Source organism: Netta rufina (assembly GCF_964035555.1).
Source record: "Netta rufina genome assembly, chromosome: 1".
NCBI lineage: Eukaryota > Metazoa > Chordata > Aves > Anseriformes > Anatidae > Netta > Netta rufina.
This window is the reverse complement of record NC_140123.1, coordinates 111,283,462-111,302,063: the sequence shown is the minus strand read 5'-3', so window position 1 is coordinate 111,302,063 and position 18,602 is coordinate 111,283,462. Positions and strand designations below refer to the sequence as shown.

General features: G+C 39.6%; 1 protein-coding gene across 6 annotated transcripts in view; it reads right to left on the bottom strand.

Moving 5' to 3' along the window:
* Positions 1-1,112: 1,112 nt before the first annotated feature.
* DCAF6 (DDB1 and CUL4 associated factor 6) overlaps positions 1,113-18,602 on the bottom strand; it is an 85,865-nt gene continuing 68,375 nt past the window's right edge. For all 6 annotated transcript variants that reach the window (XM_084298468.1, XM_084298470.1, XM_084298471.1 and 3 more), the window contains 5 exons: positions 16,823-16,961; positions 6,485-6,641; positions 5,114-5,202; positions 3,149-3,254; positions 1,113-1,553 (listed from right to left, as the gene is read on the bottom strand). In XM_084298468.1, coding sequence (XP_084154594.1) covers positions 1,489-1,553; positions 3,149-3,254; positions 5,114-5,202; positions 6,485-6,641; positions 16,823-16,961 — 556 coding nt within the window. In that variant the 3' untranslated portion in view covers positions 1,113-1,488. The remainder of the gene's footprint in view (positions 1,554-3,148; positions 3,255-5,113; positions 5,203-6,484; positions 6,642-16,822; positions 16,962-18,602) is intronic.

Below are 18,602 nucleotides of genomic sequence, written 5' to 3'. Positions count from 1 at the left end.
CTTACCTTGTTTTCTCTCACTCTGTGTTGCTCATGGGTAGATATGCTCTCAAAATGCTTACCAAATTTGCATTCTCTGTTGCACTCACCTCCTCTAGCTGTGAAGTTTCCCATTTTCCACAACTCTCCAGTGTTCCGTAACATCCAGTTTTCTCAGCACCCTCTGTCTCCAAAATATTTTCTCCCCCACAAATATTTCTTAATTTCCTAATTTCACTTTGGATTGCTTTTCAGGCTTTTATACTTTGCTCTTCCTCACTGATTTCCTATATTCCCTGGACCAACTTTTCTTCTCAACTAGTTCAATTCCTTTAAAAATACAAAAAAGTTAAAAATCCCTATCCATCTCCTTGCTTTTCACCTCTCTCCTCATGTTGTTCTTCTGTCACCCATTTGCTACCACTTGGGTTCCATGTAATTCCCGTTTATTTTGCCTCACAAATCTCTTTCTCTCCAACTCAAACTCTTAGTTTTCCTATTTCCCTCTATTTCTTTAATTTATATCCTTTCTCCAAGTCTTTTTAGCATGCCTGCACTGTAAGACTCATGGTGCAAAGTCTCGCACTTTGGTGCCCTCACCCATCTGATTTATAATCCTTCTTGGCATTCCCCAATTCCTCCCGATGGAGCCTCTTGGCACCTGCATCCTTGGCAACAACAGCCATTAAGCAAAGCTGCTCTGTTCCACATTCTTTTTTCTTCCTTCACTTCCTCTTCTCCATTGCCATCTAAAGCATATGGAGGATGGTTATGGTCTGTTACCTTTGTGACTGAACTACCTTGCATCCCAAACAACTACACCCAGGAAGTAACAGAGGAATTTTCCAATTCACATTCTCTAGATAATCTATACTACATTTTCTCTGTTCTAAATCCAATTGACATTAAGGTAAATCTGCCATTGTTGCAAAGAACGCGTGCTCAGACCTATCGGTGAAACAGAACTATTTCACCAGCACTAATGATTCAAGCATGGAGAGTATGAAGTGGCACTATGCTAAGACTCACAGAGAGACAGTTTTGTGTATGTACGTGTAGTTACAATGGGGATAATGAGGATATAAATACCAGGTGATAAATCAATGGTTGAACAAAAAGAAAACACAGGACTACTTAAAACAACCAAATCTTTTAATTAGAAAGCAACAAACATGCAAACAGCAGGTATAGAAATTTATTTGAACCAACGTTTTTACTATAATGAAAGTTACTTGAAAACATTGATCCAAGCTCCCACATTTGCAGGTTAAGGAAAATATTGCACTTTGCATCTTCTAGCACCCCTCATACATGGCAAAACATTTTAAAAACATTTTTGCTTATTTTACTTGCACACTCTCCCAAAGTCATGCACACAGTCATTCAAAAACAAAAGGTTAGGTTATCCAAAAGCAATACCTTAGAATTGCACTAAAGCTCTGTAAGGAAAAATATAATTAATGTCTTATACAAATTCCATAACGTCTAGGTGCTTGCACACAACTGCCAGTTACTCTTCATCTTCATTTTCGTTCTCCTGACCAGATCCTTCTGATCTGTCACCTTCCAATCGGTCTGTAAGGCACAGAGAAGATTTAGTAAAGAGAACTTCTGAAGTTTTGGGGTATTGGCAATTTTTACAATTTAGTGGCCCTCTGGGCTAGTACACAATGCACAGTGGCTATGGGTTATACAGTAACAGAACCATGAAAGAATCTGAAACTGGACTGACAGCAGACATCAGGTAGATATATTATAACAAGAAAGAACAGTGACAGCAAAAGCTCTAAAGGACTTCCAGGCATAGAAGTGAATTTTGTGTAAAAAGGAGAAACCTTGTAGGTGCTGACTGGCTGTCAGCACAGGAAAGATGAATGCAAGCATGATATTAAAAAGAGACAGTGAATCCAAGAGATTGAGAATAATTTTCCGAGGAGCTAAAACTAGAATAGCTGTGATTAGAAAATCTGTATACTGCAGAAAAAAAGGGGAACTGCTATTTGTCACCATATACATGAGAAAAAAAAAAAAAAGAAAAAAAAACAGTACTTTTTGATGTAAACATTTCGAGAAAGGCAAATACAGAAATGTGTGTGGGAACATGACTGGCTCAAGATGTATCACTCAAACATGCACTGTTCGGTTAAGAAAAAGTTCGCCCAGCAGGAACACAGAAAACATAATAAATGAAGAAAAACACCAGTTAATGTATTCATTGACAGCACAGGTGAGGCACGCCACTGGGCTGGATACAGTGACTTTGCTCTTCCTTTCCTGTCCATCTGCTCCTAACAGATCAGTGGGAGGTGAAAGAGGAGCAGCAGCTGCAGCCAGGCAGAGCTTCCCTCCTGCCCCACTGTACAAACCCACTATTCTGCTCAGCAAGTGCTGGACTCCCCACATTCAATACTTAACACCATCGTCACCCTCATCTACTAGGTTTCTATGCCTTGTGTCATACGAGCCTCCCAAGACTTCCCCTCTCTGCTTCCTACCCAGCACCATGCCTCTGTTGTCCTACTTCTTCAGTTTCAACCCACCGCAGTCAGCTTAAGCACTAACATCCAGGAACATGAGTTTCCAGTGACTATTACCCATGCAACCCCTCCTATCACCAGTTTCAGACCCTAGTGGACGAGGAATGCTAGTACCTGCAGCAAAAGGTTTGCTCATTACACAGTCCTGCATCTTCACACCCTCCTTCATTTCCAGGCAATCCCAAGTCCACAATGAGTGTCAGTTTCGTGTGATTCATTCCAGTCACCCCAACGCTTTTTCCATCACAGCCCTCATCTCCTAGAGATCTTCTCTTACTGAATATTTTTCAGCATAGAATTAGTACTACATTACTAATAAACACATTACTAACAAACTATTGCAGGGTGGATAGTATGGGAACATCTAAAATATATTGTGCATTTTTCTTGTTCTTTGAGATAAAACAATCAATCAATCAATCAAACAAAAAGAACAACCAGCTGCAAAATGCTGCAAGTCTCACAGTACAGAAGCTATTCCTAAGTACTTCTCTTAAGAGACCCATGAAGAACCACTGAAACTTCTCACAAACCCCAATGTAGCCACATACAGCTGAAGATCTTGATGGTTCCCCAGTCCATCTGCTATTTCATAGATCAACATGGTGGTCAAGTTCTAAAGAAGTCTCTCACCTGCTCTTATATGATTCAAAGATGCCAACATTCGTAACATAAAAGAAGCTGGAACAGTAATAGTGTTTCTGGTTTCTTCCAGCATTAATTCATTACGTGTTATAACCTGGCAGCAGGGAAGGAAGAAAAAAACAGCGTAAAAATGAATACAAAGTTGTAGTGCATCAGTATTAGTTTGACAATACAAAGTTTCTAGTTTCTATGTATTTACAGAACCCAAAATTACAGTATTTGTATGTGGTAAGAAAAGTAAACTATCTGCAGGCAGAGTTCACTGTCTAGTTGTCTAACTAAAGAGTATTCTAGTAAGATCATCATTCTGTTGTCTGTGTCCATGGTAGATACTAAGACAGGCAGCTGAGAAATACTTCTGTAAATTAGACCTTGCAAGAAATAAGGACAACTGATGAGAGAAAGTGCTGTTCCAGATGGCAACTGTTGCAGGCAGCAAAGACATAGCACTTGCACTGGCCAAGAATGTGGGAAGGAAAAGAGATGAGGTTATCCTAAACTCCTACCTTCATGCTGCTTGAAACTTTTGGAGAAAATCCAAGGAACACAAGCAATTATTCTACCCCAGTTCAGGAACATTCTTCAGCTCCATAATTCTTTCTGAACATGTCTACAGCTTACCTCTAAATTACTTGAAATAGCCACTTCTTACTGCTTTAGTTTCAAGGAAGAGAAGTCCACTAACAAATACCTTTAAGCTCTTTTGCCTCCTTCCTTCCTCAAGGTAGTTCCTTGCTAACCCTCTCGCTTTGCCATTAAGTTCTAATCCCACACCTTCACTTGTCCCTCAAACCATGTTTTTTTTGTTATCACAAAGCATAAAAATTTCTTTAGGTGGAGACACTTTCGGACCTTAATACTCAAAGACCATATGCTGTAAGGCAGGTAAATAAAGCATTTCTTTTTTTCTTGAGACTCAGTCTCAAGCCTGTTCATCGTCTGAGGAAAATGTTCTTGCAGATGTCTGTAGTGTGCTGTTCCCAGCCAAAACAAAGCTCCTCTTTTCTGTTATTTTCATCTATTTATCAATCACTTTGCAAAACTGATCACACCCAAAAAGAAGCAAAGTGAGAAGATAGCACCCTGACTTTTTTCCTCTTTCACCTTCTATTTCTCCAGTGCATCATCAGTAACACCTTTTTGACAGCCTGTTCATCTTTTCAGCTCCTTCTGAGGCTTTTTCTGTGTCCAGAGATTTGTTCCCATCGTTGCCGCTTTTTCCTACTCCCTAAGGTCATGTCCTCTTTTGATTTTAAATGTGGTTCTATATCTATACTAAATACTCCTCAAACGTAATTCTTTGTCCTCTCTTGCCTTTCCATGGCTATGAAGAAGTCAGTTCAGCTATTTTGGATACTTATTGTAGCCAAAATGAATGTGGTAAAAACTCTGTTTCTATCAGGTTCTCTTGTTTTCTACATAGATATTTCAATACTAGGATCAAATTAAACAAACTAACAAATCAAAACCCATGTAAAATCACAAACTATACTTTTGTCAAATTTACTGCATCATACATTTTTCATTGAAAAAGCTACTAAAATTCAAAATTACTAAAAAACAAGTGACAAAATTCTCAATATGATAATTACTTTTAGCACACACTTATGTATGCAAACATTAGTTTGTTTAAAGACAACGAGTGCCTTGATTTCTAACTCCTGCCAGTTTTTCTTCCTAATGCAAGCATTCATACCTTTTCAAGCTTTTCTCCGTACATAATTTATTACTGTATTTTCGTACATATAATTTCTAGGAGTTAATGAAATGCAAAGTGCCTCTGTGTGCTGCCAATTATAGGAAAGTTTAGCTGTCATAAAGGACAGCTTTTTATTTGTAGCTTATTTGTTTAATATTAAATAACCATTAATTTAATATCAATTATTTGCAATGAAGACTTTAGTAGAACTGGAAGATGCAACATTACTGTGGAAAAGGAGGGAAGGTTCTTACCTCATCTGCAAGTTTTCGGTTAAAAATCCTGGATTCTTCCAATGGTGACCAAATTTTTATATCATAGTCAATACCAGAAGAGGCCAGAACTAGAAATAAGTAACATTAACAATTCTAAATTAAATAATGTTATGTCTTTACCAGTATTTTCTGCACTTAAGTGGAGTTGAAGAAAAATAACTTCACTTGCTGTACTATTAGAAACATTTAATTGCAAAAGTCAGTTCTATACTGAACACACAACTACATAATTCTCCCTATGGGACCTGAGAAAGAAGATATATGCAAACTTCAAGAGACCCTTAAACAAAAAAATAAACCACCATAAGATAGGAGCAGAAAGTAAGAACAAACTCAGCTACTAATATATTTTTGATAGTGATCTGATAATTATATGCATTAGTAACAAAGCCTTAGGACTTCTGAATTCAGTTACAAAAACAGAAGCAAGAAAATTTCAAATATATTTTTATATTTAATATTTTTGATGTCCTTCATGTAAATTTCTTTGACATTCAAATATACAAAAGCAATGGACACCCTCATAAACAATTCTAAAAAAGGCAAAACAAAATTCCATTTTCTAGATCATTGCACAAAACCACAATGGAGATAAGATTTCCACAGAAACATCTCAGTAACTTGAAAACTGTACAAGTTTAACAATCTTATCCTCTTCTAGTATTATTATAACTTCATTTGTTTACAGCTGACTGTTATTCTAGAACCATGTAGGCTATGAATAAAAAAGAAACAACATGAATGCTTTCTTTGACTGTCCGAAACTGTAGCATCATTCATATAGTCCATCCACATGTCAGATGACATCTGATTCCTTCAACTACTTCTGTTCATCTTTTCTATAAATATTTCTCCTGAAGTACAAACTGATAAAATTTCTATGAATTTTATTTCTTTTAATCTCACAAAGACAGCAAGTCTGAGACACAGTTTGCTCAATTTTCAAACAGAGCAAGTAGAGTCCAGATTCAAGTATTAATTCCCACAGTGTTGCTGGCATCTCAGTGACCCTGTATTTTCCTCACTGTGTCATGGAAAACATTTAATGTACAGTAGGGAGCAAGAAATTGATATTCTTTTAACTGCATCTTAACTTTCTATAAATACTATGTCAGTAACAATTTCATTCCAAGAAGTTATTGAGTAAGGAGGCTTTCAAGGGTTGAAAAGTCATTAGTAAAAGACCAAACCATAAGCACTATTATCTAATTTATATTGGAAGAACAAAAAAGAGTTTGATGAAAATCTACCATTACAATGCTATATTGATCTACACAGAACTGAGGATTGAGTTTTGGGACTTTTACTATAGATAACCTGAACACAGCCTGTGAAAAATGATTATCTTACTCGGGTCAAATGGATGAGGCTGAAGACAGTTCACCACATGATTATCAGCTTCCAGCAGCATGAGATGTTCGGCAGTATGTCGATCCCATATAAAAATATGGCCACAATCTGAACCACTCATGACAAAATTAGATCCCCAAAAATTGGCTTCTTTTATCTGCAGTAAAAACAGAAATAAAACTTACTTTATAACACCAGCATTGGGAAACACTGAAGAGTATACTCCCATTTCTACAATAACATTGCATCTGAATTAAGAGCTCTGCAAATGGAGAAAGACCACTTAAAGAAATCTGAAAGAACCATTTAAAGAAAAACAATCAAAAAAAGAAAATTCAGAAGGTTATAGATCTTCAGTGCAAATTGGCTGCTAACAGAAAAATGGAGAGAAGCTGGGACAGACGCAGTAATTTGGAAATAAGAGAAATTATAGTGTACCTGAAGTCCTACAGATAATGACAGCAGATATGTTACTTTCCAGAGTGATGAGATGGGTACTGGAGACAGGGGTACATGAAACACTTTTTGGGAAGAGTTCAGTAAACTAAAGTGAGTGACAAGTTAATAACTAGTGGGGATTTTCCATTTACAGAATAAGAGGAGACAGAAGCTTATGAAAACTGGGGGCTGGGAATTAACTGACAGATAAAAAGGGGTCATGGAATCAAATATTTTAGTTTATTTTTCTCTATAATATATCAGATAAGAACTAGGACTTTCTGGTTCAAGTCCAAAATTAAAGTTAGAAGCCTTGGAAGAGGAAGGCATTCAAGTAGAAGTGAGTCCTAAGCTATTACAGCAGTACTTAAGTAGATGAAAGTAGAAGCATGCCTCCCTGCAAGTGCAACTAGCTTATACTTTTTTAAAATTGATTTTTAAAATTGATTTATTATTGTTTTTGTTTGCTTTGACACAGTGATGACACATTCCACTATATATGATTGCTCCTATCTTAGTTTTGTTAGGATATCCAAGCACCTTTGTGAAATGTCTGAAGTGATATGGCTAACATTTGACATATCTGTAGTTTTCTCATGCTACCAGTGAAGAATACTTGTAATAAGGGCCAAATTGATTTTATTACATATATATATTTATTTTTTAAAATTTTAAACATAGACGATGCTTTACTAACTTTACAGGTGGCATGTTCTCTGAGGACCTATAGTTCATACTGAAGGTCATTCTATCTTGGACCAATTTAGGGAATTTTATTTTGCAGTGACTGGACTAATATCACACAAACTATACTCAGTATTAAATCACTTATTCATAAAAAAAAAAAAAAAAAAAAAAAAGGATCATCTCTGTTTTCAGCCTACAGCCAACTCCTCTGCAACTTCATTGATAACAAGTTAGTTTGACCCTGGATAATAACTGGCTGTAGGTCAAACAGTCAAGGAAGATTTCTTTGATGTTCACTGGAGAACTATACATTTGTAGGAGGAAATTCACCTTTGAGAATAAGACAATGATAATTTTACTTGAAAGATGCAAAAAACACCAGGTTTTTTTTGTTGTTTTTTTTTTTTTTCTTCATAAACCAGAAAAACTACGAGAAAATTCACAAATACAGCACTGTGACTAAAGAGTGCACATTTTTTTGTGAGTGCACACAAGTGGGCTGGATGTGCCACTGGCTGAAGCATATGACAGAAGGATACGAGGTCCAGAGAAGGCTTCCAGAAAGACAGCTACTTTTCACTGTAAACTTATAGTTTGTTGCAGAATTTCACAATCAGTGAAATGATGCATTGGGCTCTACTCTTCTGGCAGCTTCTTCAGGAAGATCTGAATGTTAAGGGAAGATGATGGACAGCTTCCTTTGGAGCAGAGGGACCATCTCAATAGAGATGGCAAAGGCTTCCTGTCTCATTCAGCTTCTTCCCTCACAATTAGCCTATGGTATCTGCTTGTTCTCTCCATCCCATGAAACAAAACACCCTCTTAGTAAAAGGGGAAGGAGTCTTAGGGAACAACACACTCATGTTGTTAGGTTAGAATACTATACAGGGATTTACTACATCTTCCATTCTCTTTTCCTTGCATCAAGTGCTATAATTCAGCAGGTATTTATGTCTTAAACTCCTGAAATATTCATAGCCTCATCAGTGTCATTGTTCCAGATATTATTTGGTAACAACACTGAACGCTTTTGTCATGAAGTCACCACCTCCTGCTATGAGACTTCAGAATGGCTAGACTGTCTTGTCCTTGATTCTGAGGATTAAAGAAAATAGCAAATATAGTCAATTCCAAGGTAACTAACTTGACCTATATTTGACTTGCAAAATATTCTGGAAGACAAGTGAGGAGCCAGATCTAAACTTTTTTCTTCTCTTTGTCCCCATCCCTTCCCTGAAAGTATGGTATTGTCATGGGATTATAAGAATAACGTATCATCTAGTAATTATATTATTTGTATTTATATTGCATTGACTCTTATAGTTATTTTTATTAGACTAATATTATTTTATTTCTTAAATAATATTTACTTATAATTTAGTATTTACTACACAAGTAGTACTTTTTACTATAGATTTACTGATCAGTGGGAAAATCCTGATTCCCTGAGTGTCTCACAGAACTGCAATCTCATGAGAACTAACACAGCTGAAGCAGTCCTACAAAACAGAGTAGTATTACAGTCCATATGATCATGTAAGCAACAGAGAAATCACAGGCCAGAAGAAACTGGCAGGAGTATCAGATATCCATTTTCTTGAAATATAACACATTATTACACACCTGTTACATTCATGATAGTCTTATGACTACAGCCTAAAAAACTGTGACTTGTTTAATTTCTGTGCCAAAACCAGAAACTTAGCCTAATTTTCAGGAAACAACAATTATGTTGTTAAATGTACAGTAATCCTCCCATCCCAAGGCCTCTCTTGCCTTCACATCTATATCCCAAATGACGTCAAACTACTAGTCTGAGCAAACAAGAATGGGTTACTTCCTTCACTAAATGTTATAATCACCTTCAGAAGTCATTTCTGTATTTACTCAAAGTTAAACAGTAAAGTAACCACTGCTCAACTATTTGAAGTAAGAAAACATTAGGCAGCAGTATCTTTCTCACTCTCTATCTTGTACATCATCCACAGGGTCGGAGGTTAGATGGGATGGCAGAGGGAGGAAGAGTCAAATAATGGTGGCAGAGGAGAACAGTCAAAGCTCAGTCACAAACAAGGTATCAGACGAAAGCCTCAAAATAATCCAATGTTTGGGTGAGAGAAAAGTGTTGGGAAGTAAAAATGTAAACCTACACAAAATATTACACTTTAAAAAGTTATTAAATACCTCTTATTATTTTTTTTCAAATTGACACATACTAAGCAGAAGAGGTGCCTTCATAAACAGAAGTATCCTATACAGCAAAGTTCACACAGATGATTTTCAATGTTTGAAGTTTAGCATAAAATAATTTCATAATTTTTGGTATTTAAGAATGTCTCATATGTAAGGGACAGAAGCTTGACTTTGAGAGAGGGCAAAAGACCATCTACACAGTATTCCACTATGGAATTATTTTCCAACTAGCACATCACAATAAAGCTCTCAAGAAGGTAGTACCTGCATCCTTTCTTTTTGCATAGTCTTCTCAGAAAATGCACAGGCAAAAAGGACAGACACATAGTCTTGCTCTGCACTTTGCCCCAACTATCTTACTTTAAAAATTGCCATGATAAAAAAAAACACACATTAGTAAGCTGAGCCATTACCACTGTTAAAAATATGTACTGCATTTCCAGCATAAGTATGTCCAGTTTCAAATTTCAGGCTTGGGATCTTGCTAGACCTTTGTCTACAGAATATGTACCAGTGATACAGTCAGTGCAATCAAGTCATCTTTAAGACTAAAAATAAGCCAGACAAATAGCATTCCTGGATTCTGTAGGGCAAGACACATTTCCAATATTTTTCTCTTATAGTTCTATTTTTATTTTTCAATTAGAAGTGCATCCTAAGTATGTCCAAAAATAAATAATATTTTAATTCTCAATTGTGCCATCTTTCTGCTCTCTTTATATTCCCTTAGGCAACTGTTCATTTTACATTTCTAACATTTACATAATTTAACTTTAGTGTCACATAAAATCAACAGATTTCAGATTCACATTTAAAATATTTTGTGTTTTCAAATTTATATACACATTTTTACTGCATGCATACATAACCTTTCTGCTTATTTAATAGAGCACTTGTATGTAACTAATAAAAGAGTTTCTTTAAAGCTAACATTTTTAAATGGGAACTTGGGGTGAGTGGATTAAGAGGAAGAATGGCAAATATATGAAAGAAGATACAACTAGGACAGGAGGGAAAAATAGTAAGGAAGAGACAACAGAAAAGGAGAACTGAAAGCACAAGGTAGAAGACAAATTTTGAAGAGAAAGGATTTCTTCAAGAGAAAGAGTCTAGGCTCACAAGAACATTCTTTTTTTTCCAAGAGGTAAAAACACAGAAGAAATCCCCCTCCTCATCATTGCACACCCTACCACCATTGTACTTCAAGGTCTGTTTCATGGAAGAATGGTAATATCCACTCTCCTGGTGACACTACTCAAGGGGATATGTAGCAGGGATGTGTGTGCTGGACAAAAGAAGTTCCAGGCCTGCAAATGGGGCAAGCAAACATCAACATAACACTACTATTTTTATTTTTTTTTGCAAAAATCACAGAATTACAGAATTGTCTAGGTTGGAAGAGACCTCAAGATCATCGAGTCCAACCTCTGACCTAACACTAACAGTCCTCCACTAAACCATATCACTAAGCTCTACATCTAAACGTCTTTTAAAGACTTCCAGGGATGGTGACTCAACCGCTTCCCTAGGCAGTCCATTCCAATGCCTCACAACCTCTCAGTAAAGAAGTTCTTCTTAATATCCAACCTAAAACACCCCTGGCGCAACTTCAGCCCATTCCCCCTCGTCCTGTCACCAGGCACATGGGAGAACAGACCAACCCCCACCTCACTACAGCCTCCTTTAATGTACCTGTAGAGAGCAATAACGTCACCCCTGAGCTTCCTTTTTTCCAGGCTGAACAAACCCAGCTCCCTCAGCCACTCCTCGTAGGACTTGTTCTCCAGACCCCTTATCAGCTTCGTTGCCCTTCTCTGGACTCGCTCAAGCACCTCGATGTTCTTCTTGTAGCAAGGGGCCCAAAACTGAACACAGTACTCGAGGTGCGGCCTCACCAGAGCCGAGTACAGGGGGACAATCACTTCCCTAGACCTGCTGGCCACACTGCTTCTTATACAAGCCAGGATGCCGTTGGCCTTCTTGGCCGCCTGAGCACACTGCTGGCTCATATTCAGCCGACTATCCACCAGTACTCTCAGGTGCTTCTCTGCCTGGCAGCTTTCCAACCACTCATCTCCCAGCCTGTAGCTCTGCTTGGGGTTATTGCGCCCCAGGTGCAGGACCCGGCACTTGGCCTTGTTGAACTTCATGCAGTTGGCCTCAGCCCATCGGTCCAGCCTATCCAGATCCTCCTGCAGAGCCTTCCTACCCTCGAGCAGATCGATACACACACCTAGCTTGGTTTCATCTGCAAACTTACTGAGGGCGCACTCAATGCCCTCGTCCAGATCATCGATGAAGATATTAAAGAGGACCAGCCCCAGTATCGAGCCCTGGGGGACGCCACTAGTGACCGGCCTCCAACTGGACTTGACTCCATTCACAACAACTCCTTGGGCCCGGCTATCCAGCCAGTTTCTAACCCGACAAAGCGTACACCAGCCCAAGCCACAAGCAGAGAGTTTCTTGAAGAGAATGCTGTGGGAAACGGAGTCAAAAGCCTTGCTGAAGTTAAGGTAGACCACATCCACGGCCTTTCCCTTATCCACCAAGCGTGTCACTTTGTCATAGAAGGAGATCAGGTTTGTCAAGGAGGACCTGCCTTTCATAAACCCATGCTGACTGGGCCTGATCGCCTGCTTGCCCTGCAAGTGCCGCGTGATGACACTCAAGATAATCTGCTCCATGAGCTCCATGAGTTTCCCTGGCACTGAGGTCAAACTGACAGGCCTATAGATTCCCAGGTCTGCCCTCCAGCCCTTCTTTTAGATGGGCGTCACGTTTGCAAGCTGCCAGTCAACTGGGACCTCCCCCGATAGCCAGGACTGTTGATAAATGATGGTAAGCGGCTTGGCCAGCTCCTCCACCAGTTCTCTTAGTATCCTCGGGTGGATCCCATCTGGCCCCATCGACTTGTGTACATCCAAGTGCTGTAGCAGGTCGCCAAACATTTCCTCATGGATAGCGAGGGCCACATTCTGCTCCCCATCCCCTTCCACCAGTATCCAGAGAGCTACTGGTTTTGCCGCTAAAGACTGCGGCAAAGAAGGCATTAAGCACCTCTGCCTTTTCCTCATCTCTTGTAACTAAGATCCCCCCCTGCATCCAGTAAAGGCTGGAGATTCTCCGTTTTGCATTAATGTATTTGTCAAAACATTTTTTGTTGTCTTTGACGGCAGTTGCCAGATCGAGCTCCAGATGAGCTTTGGCCTTTCTAATTTTGTCCCTGCACTGCCCCGCAACATTCTTATAGTCCTCCTGCGTGGCCCGCCCTCTTTTCCAAAGATTGTAAACCCTCTTTTTTCTCCTAAGCTCAAGCCACAATTCTCTGTTCAGCCAGGCCGGTCTTCTTCCCCGCCGGCTCATCTTTGGGCACGTGGGGACAAACCACTCCTGCGCCATTAAGATTTCCTTCTTGAAGAGCGCCCAGCCTTCCTGGACTCCTCTTGTGAAGAGAAGGTCTAGTGGGGCACCTCCCCTGGTAGGCTCACTAACCAGCTGCATCAGGAAGCTATCTTCCACACTCTCCAGAAACTTCCTAGACTGCTTTCTCTGGGCTGTGTTGTGCTTCCAGGATACATCTGGGAAGCTGAAGTCCCCCACTAGAACAAGCACTGACAATTTCACAACTTCTGTCAACTGCCTGTAGAACTCCTCCTCAGTCTCCTCATCCTGGTTCGGCGGTCTATAACAGACCCACAACAGGATGCTTGCCTTGTTGGCCTTCCCGCTGATCCTAACCCATAAGGACTCAACCTTATCATTCCCAGCCTCAAGTTCCATGACAACAAAACTCTCTCTGATATAGAGAGCCACACCACCCCCCCTTCCATGCTGCCTGTCCCTTCTGAAGAGCCTATAGCCAGACATTGCAGCACTCCAGTCATGAGAGTGGTCCCACCACGTTTCCATGATGGCAACTAAGTCGTAGCCTGCCTGTCGCACGATGGCTTCCAGCTCCTCCTGTTTGTTACCCATGCTGCATGCATTAGTGTAGATGCACTTCAGCTGGGCCATTGCCTTCTCTCCCAGCCTTGCCATTGTTCCCTCTGGCACAACACTAACAAGCCTTGTTTCAGCCCCGTCCCCCTTCTTACCTAGTTTATAGCCCTCTCAATGAGCCCTGCCAGCTCCTGGCCCAGGATCCTTTTTCCCCTAAAAGATAGGGACCCATCTGCGGCCATCAGGCCGGGTGCCGAGTAAAGTGCCCCATGGTCGAAAAACCCAAGATTTCTGTGTTGGCACCAGCCTCTGAGCCACGTGTTTATCAGGTGGGCTTTCCATGTCCTCTCTGTACCCCTCCCTGCCACTGTAGGGATGGATGAAAACACCACCTGTACTCCTGCTCCATCCACTAACTGTCCCAGTCCCCTAATGTCCTGTTCGATGGTCTTCAGGCTTCTCTCTTCAATGTCATCACTGCCAGCCTGGACTATTAAGAGGATAATAGTCAGAGGGGCAAACCAGGTCGGGAAGCTTTCTGGCAATGTCCCTGACCCTGGCCCCAGGGAGGCAAGCAGACTTCCCTACGGGTAGGGTCAGGTCAACAAATAGGTCCCTCTGTTCCCCTGAGAAGGGAGTCACCCACAACAATCACCCTTCTTTCTGTCTTGGTGGAGGCAGTCCTGAAGCGTGGAGTTGACTTCCTCACCCTAGGCATCCTCCTGGGTAGACTTTCTACCTCTTCCTCAGCTACCGGTCTCTCAAGCTCCAGGGCCTCAAACCTGTTGCGTAAGGGCACCTGGGAACGTGGGGCCGGTAGGGGGAGCATTGGCTGTGATGTCAAGCAGGGACCAGTTTCCATTCCTCCTCAACTCCTAGGTCCCCTCCCTCTGCCCAACAGCAACAGGGCAGGGGGTCCATCCCCGTTTGGGGTGTCTCACCCCGGTGCCTGTCCTTGAGGCCCTGCAAGGAGTTGCTCCACAAGTCTAATCTCCCGCTCACACTCCCTGATATCCCTCAACCTCTCGACCTCCTCCTTGAGTTCTGCCACCAGGCGGACCAGATCGTCCACCTGCTCGCACCTCACGCACACAGTCTCTCTGCCCCCCGCAGGTGGCAGCAACAGGCTCAGGCACTCCCTGCACTCGGAGACCTGAACTACCGCAGTTTTGAGCAGGCAGTCGGTCTGGGTGTGTACAGACTTTCTTGAGAGCGCACTGTGCCTGGTGTACACCATTGCAGCTGAGCTAGAGGTAGACTGCAGTTAGAGTAGGCGTTCGTATGGGCCGGAGGGGAATGTCCCGCCCTTCCTGCGCGATCTGCCGCGCCACGCCCTGTCCTGTTAACTGCCCGTCCCGTTAACTGCTGCGCTAACTGCCACGCCACGCCCTTCTGATGCTACACCCTGTTTACCGCGCTCCTGGTCGCAGCTTTTGAAGGGCCGGGGAGGGGGCGCTGCTGGCTCTGCCTCCGCCTCGTCCTCGCCTCGTTCACCTCCCTCATGAGGGCTGCGGCGTCCTGGAGGCTCTGTCGAGTGGGCTTGGTGCCGGAAAAATTAGCCCTGCCTGTATGATCCCCTGCTCCGCTGCAGAACGCGTCTGCCCCGGAACTGATCACCTCAGCAAGTCAAATCTTTCACCTTTTGACAAATAAAAGAATTACTCTCCAAATATGCTACTATTTTTTTTTTTTTTGTAAGATTGCCAAATTAAACTTTTAGAAGTAAGGAAGTACCAGAATTATTAATATAACATGATATGAATATATTTTTTACTATGTATTAAAATAACTGATGTTCATGTAATTGACAAGACAATTTCATCCCTGAATAGCTCAGGTGTATAGGACACAAGACCTCTCTAACCTGTCTCCTTCATAAATTTCAAATGAAAATCATCTATCTTCTTGCAGGAAGGAGGGTGTTCATCAAAAAATAAAAATGAAAAAAAGATTCAAATGAATTTTGCCACCATAGAAACCTACGTGGGAAATTACACCCTCTTCCATTGCATACATTTCTTGTCAGAGGTGCTCACGGAAAACAAAAGCTGAAACACAAAATCAAATCCTGAAGAAAATAAACAACAAAACGCGTGAAATAATCCATAATAACAACACATACACAGATGGAGACTGAATTGAGAACACTGAGGCAATCTTAGTAGATAGGAGATATTAAAGCTAAGTGTTTAATGCTATGACTTTTAAACTAATGTTTGTTTTGAGTATTTACTATTAATTTGTGAAATCAGTGCAAAATCTTGTCATTAATCAATTTTATTCTAAGCACTTATGCATATTGAAACATGCTTTTACTGAATCATTTTCCCAAGTGTAATTAAAACCATTCATATAAACTCTAGAAAACTGGTTTTGGAGGAAGAGGAACTACTCTCAGATCAGCTGCAAAATCATACACCCTCTACTTCTACAAAACACCACCTAGTATTGAGAACTTGCCATCTTCAAAGTACTGTAAAAGACAAAATGAAATATGAAGGAAAAAAGTTTTTCCATGCACTACTGCTTTACAAACAGTAACTATATTTTTCTTAAAATATAGCATTTTATATGAAAAAGACAGGGTACCTAGTACAGATATTAAAAAATGGTAACTAACATTATCTGCCTTTTTTAAATTTAAATATGTCAAAGCTCTTCAGAATTACTACTGAAGTATATTTGAAGCTCTTTAAATAGAAAGTAATGATTAAATAAGAATTTGAAGAGCTTGGAAGGAAAAGTGAGGATTCAATAATAATTTTTAAGGTAGTCACATTTTATACCACTTAAGCTGACAGACAAAATTAAAAAGAAGTTAAGAGAAATATCCAAGATTTAAAAGGAAGTTACGGAGATAGTCAAACTACCAAAAACTTACATGCCTAACATGGTGATAAATAAGTCATGCTAATTTTAATTTTCATTTAGAGAAAATTATATGGCTTCCAACTGAATATACAAGTAGAAGTGCTGACAATGTCTGTTTTGTCAGGCATACTAATTCATGCCATACAAAATCTACAAAAAATCACAAAAAAAAATCTGCAGTTCCAAAAGCAAACAAAGAGTTTGTACCATTGTCCGGGAGTTCCGATGACCTTTATAAACCATCTTTATTAAAGGACGTCTAATATTCAAAGTCTCCAGTTCTTCCATTTCTTTTCTTTCTTTCCTTCTTCTGAAGAGCTCCTGAATGCGGGCAACAGCAGATCGTCTACAAATAGCACACAAAGAGAACACTACTGAAAGGCCACCTCCAAATGCTAAAATGAGCTTTCAGAACAGGGCTATCAAATAACAGGCACTCAAACACACTCTTCATAAGTTTGGTACAAACATCAACATTATCCCAAATGTAAAATTACAGACTTTAAATTTTTCCATCCTGGCTTAGAGCAAGAATAAGCATGCAAGACAGTGGACTGTCAAGTGATGCAACATTTTATTGCCTCTCTCAAGTACAAACTTCAGATGCTGGCAAAATTAATGTGCTGTTTTATTCTTCAGTACTAGGGATATACTCCAAACATAATAAGGTACAAAAATTCTGAAGTGATAAACTTATGCCAAAACAATTTTTTTCAATTTAAAAAAGTTGAAGGATCTAGTGTGTCTTCTAGTGTTTTGTTGTTGTTGTTTTTTCCAAATTTCATGAAATGCATTTCTCTTTGCTATTTCCTTATGACAAGGTTCAAGGTTTAGACAGCTTTAAAAAGTTCCCGCTACAGACAGAAATGACTTGAAATCATTTATAGTAGAAATTATCTGTATATTAGCACTGGCTCTACAGCAGAAGACTTCCTAGAATAATAGAAAAAAAAATAGCTAAATATTATATTCTGTTTTGTGACTGTTTAGTTCCAGGAAACTACTTTTTGATTAATCTGTGAAAAGACTCTTGGTGCTGTGTTTTTTATGTTAAGCTCTAAGTTTTCAGATTCTCAAACTTCCAGTTATAGACAAACTGCCACGACCCACCACCTGTATCCAGCTCTTTTTCTTCTTTTGTTCTGTGTCAGGGTTCCTATTAGGTTTGAGGTCTTGAACACAGACCAAGGGGAACGTCATTCCCAGAAGAAGCAGGTATTCATTTTAGGAGAAAGCAAGTGATCAAGCCATAACAGGAATTTATAGAATCCCAAAAACTAATCTGAGCCAGAATTGAATATATTTGTAACCTCAGTACACTGCTATGAGAAGGCTAGTAACCTGAAGTAGTCCTTAAGCAATACAGTAGTATTTTAATTGCTGATTCTGGAGACTCTTGCAACATGAGAATCTTCCTTCCCAGACAAAAAAACAACCAACCAAAAAAAAAAACAAAACAAAACACCACTAGTTCTATCTCTCAATTCCCTCTACCAGTGATCTGTACAGATTTTTGTTTCATTGTCATAGGAGAAATTTGGACAAAAAGAAGATAAAACAAGTATTGTCCTACAAGCTAAACAAAGATGGAAAATGAATGTAAGCAATGAGTTATTAATACAGAATATATAGATATATTTATAAAAAACTGTCATACTAAGACAGGTCTTCTAATACAGCTGAACTTTTAAAATATATTTTAATCCTTTTTTTTTTTTTTTTTTTTTTACAGAAATTAGAAGAGATTTGTAAATGCTAGCCAATAAATCCACTTAACAGTGGGCTAATACATTTCCTGAAAATTTGTCTAGCAAACAATCCCAGAAAAAGGACTACTTTTATTAACATCATGAGACTTTCCTATACCCACTCCCCCAGCAATTTCATATCTAGGCAATTTTCTGGTTCCTCCTTCCTATACTACGCTAAATAAATACACTGAGTTTGTTATTTAGTCCTTACAATATATGAAGTCTCAACTGTAATT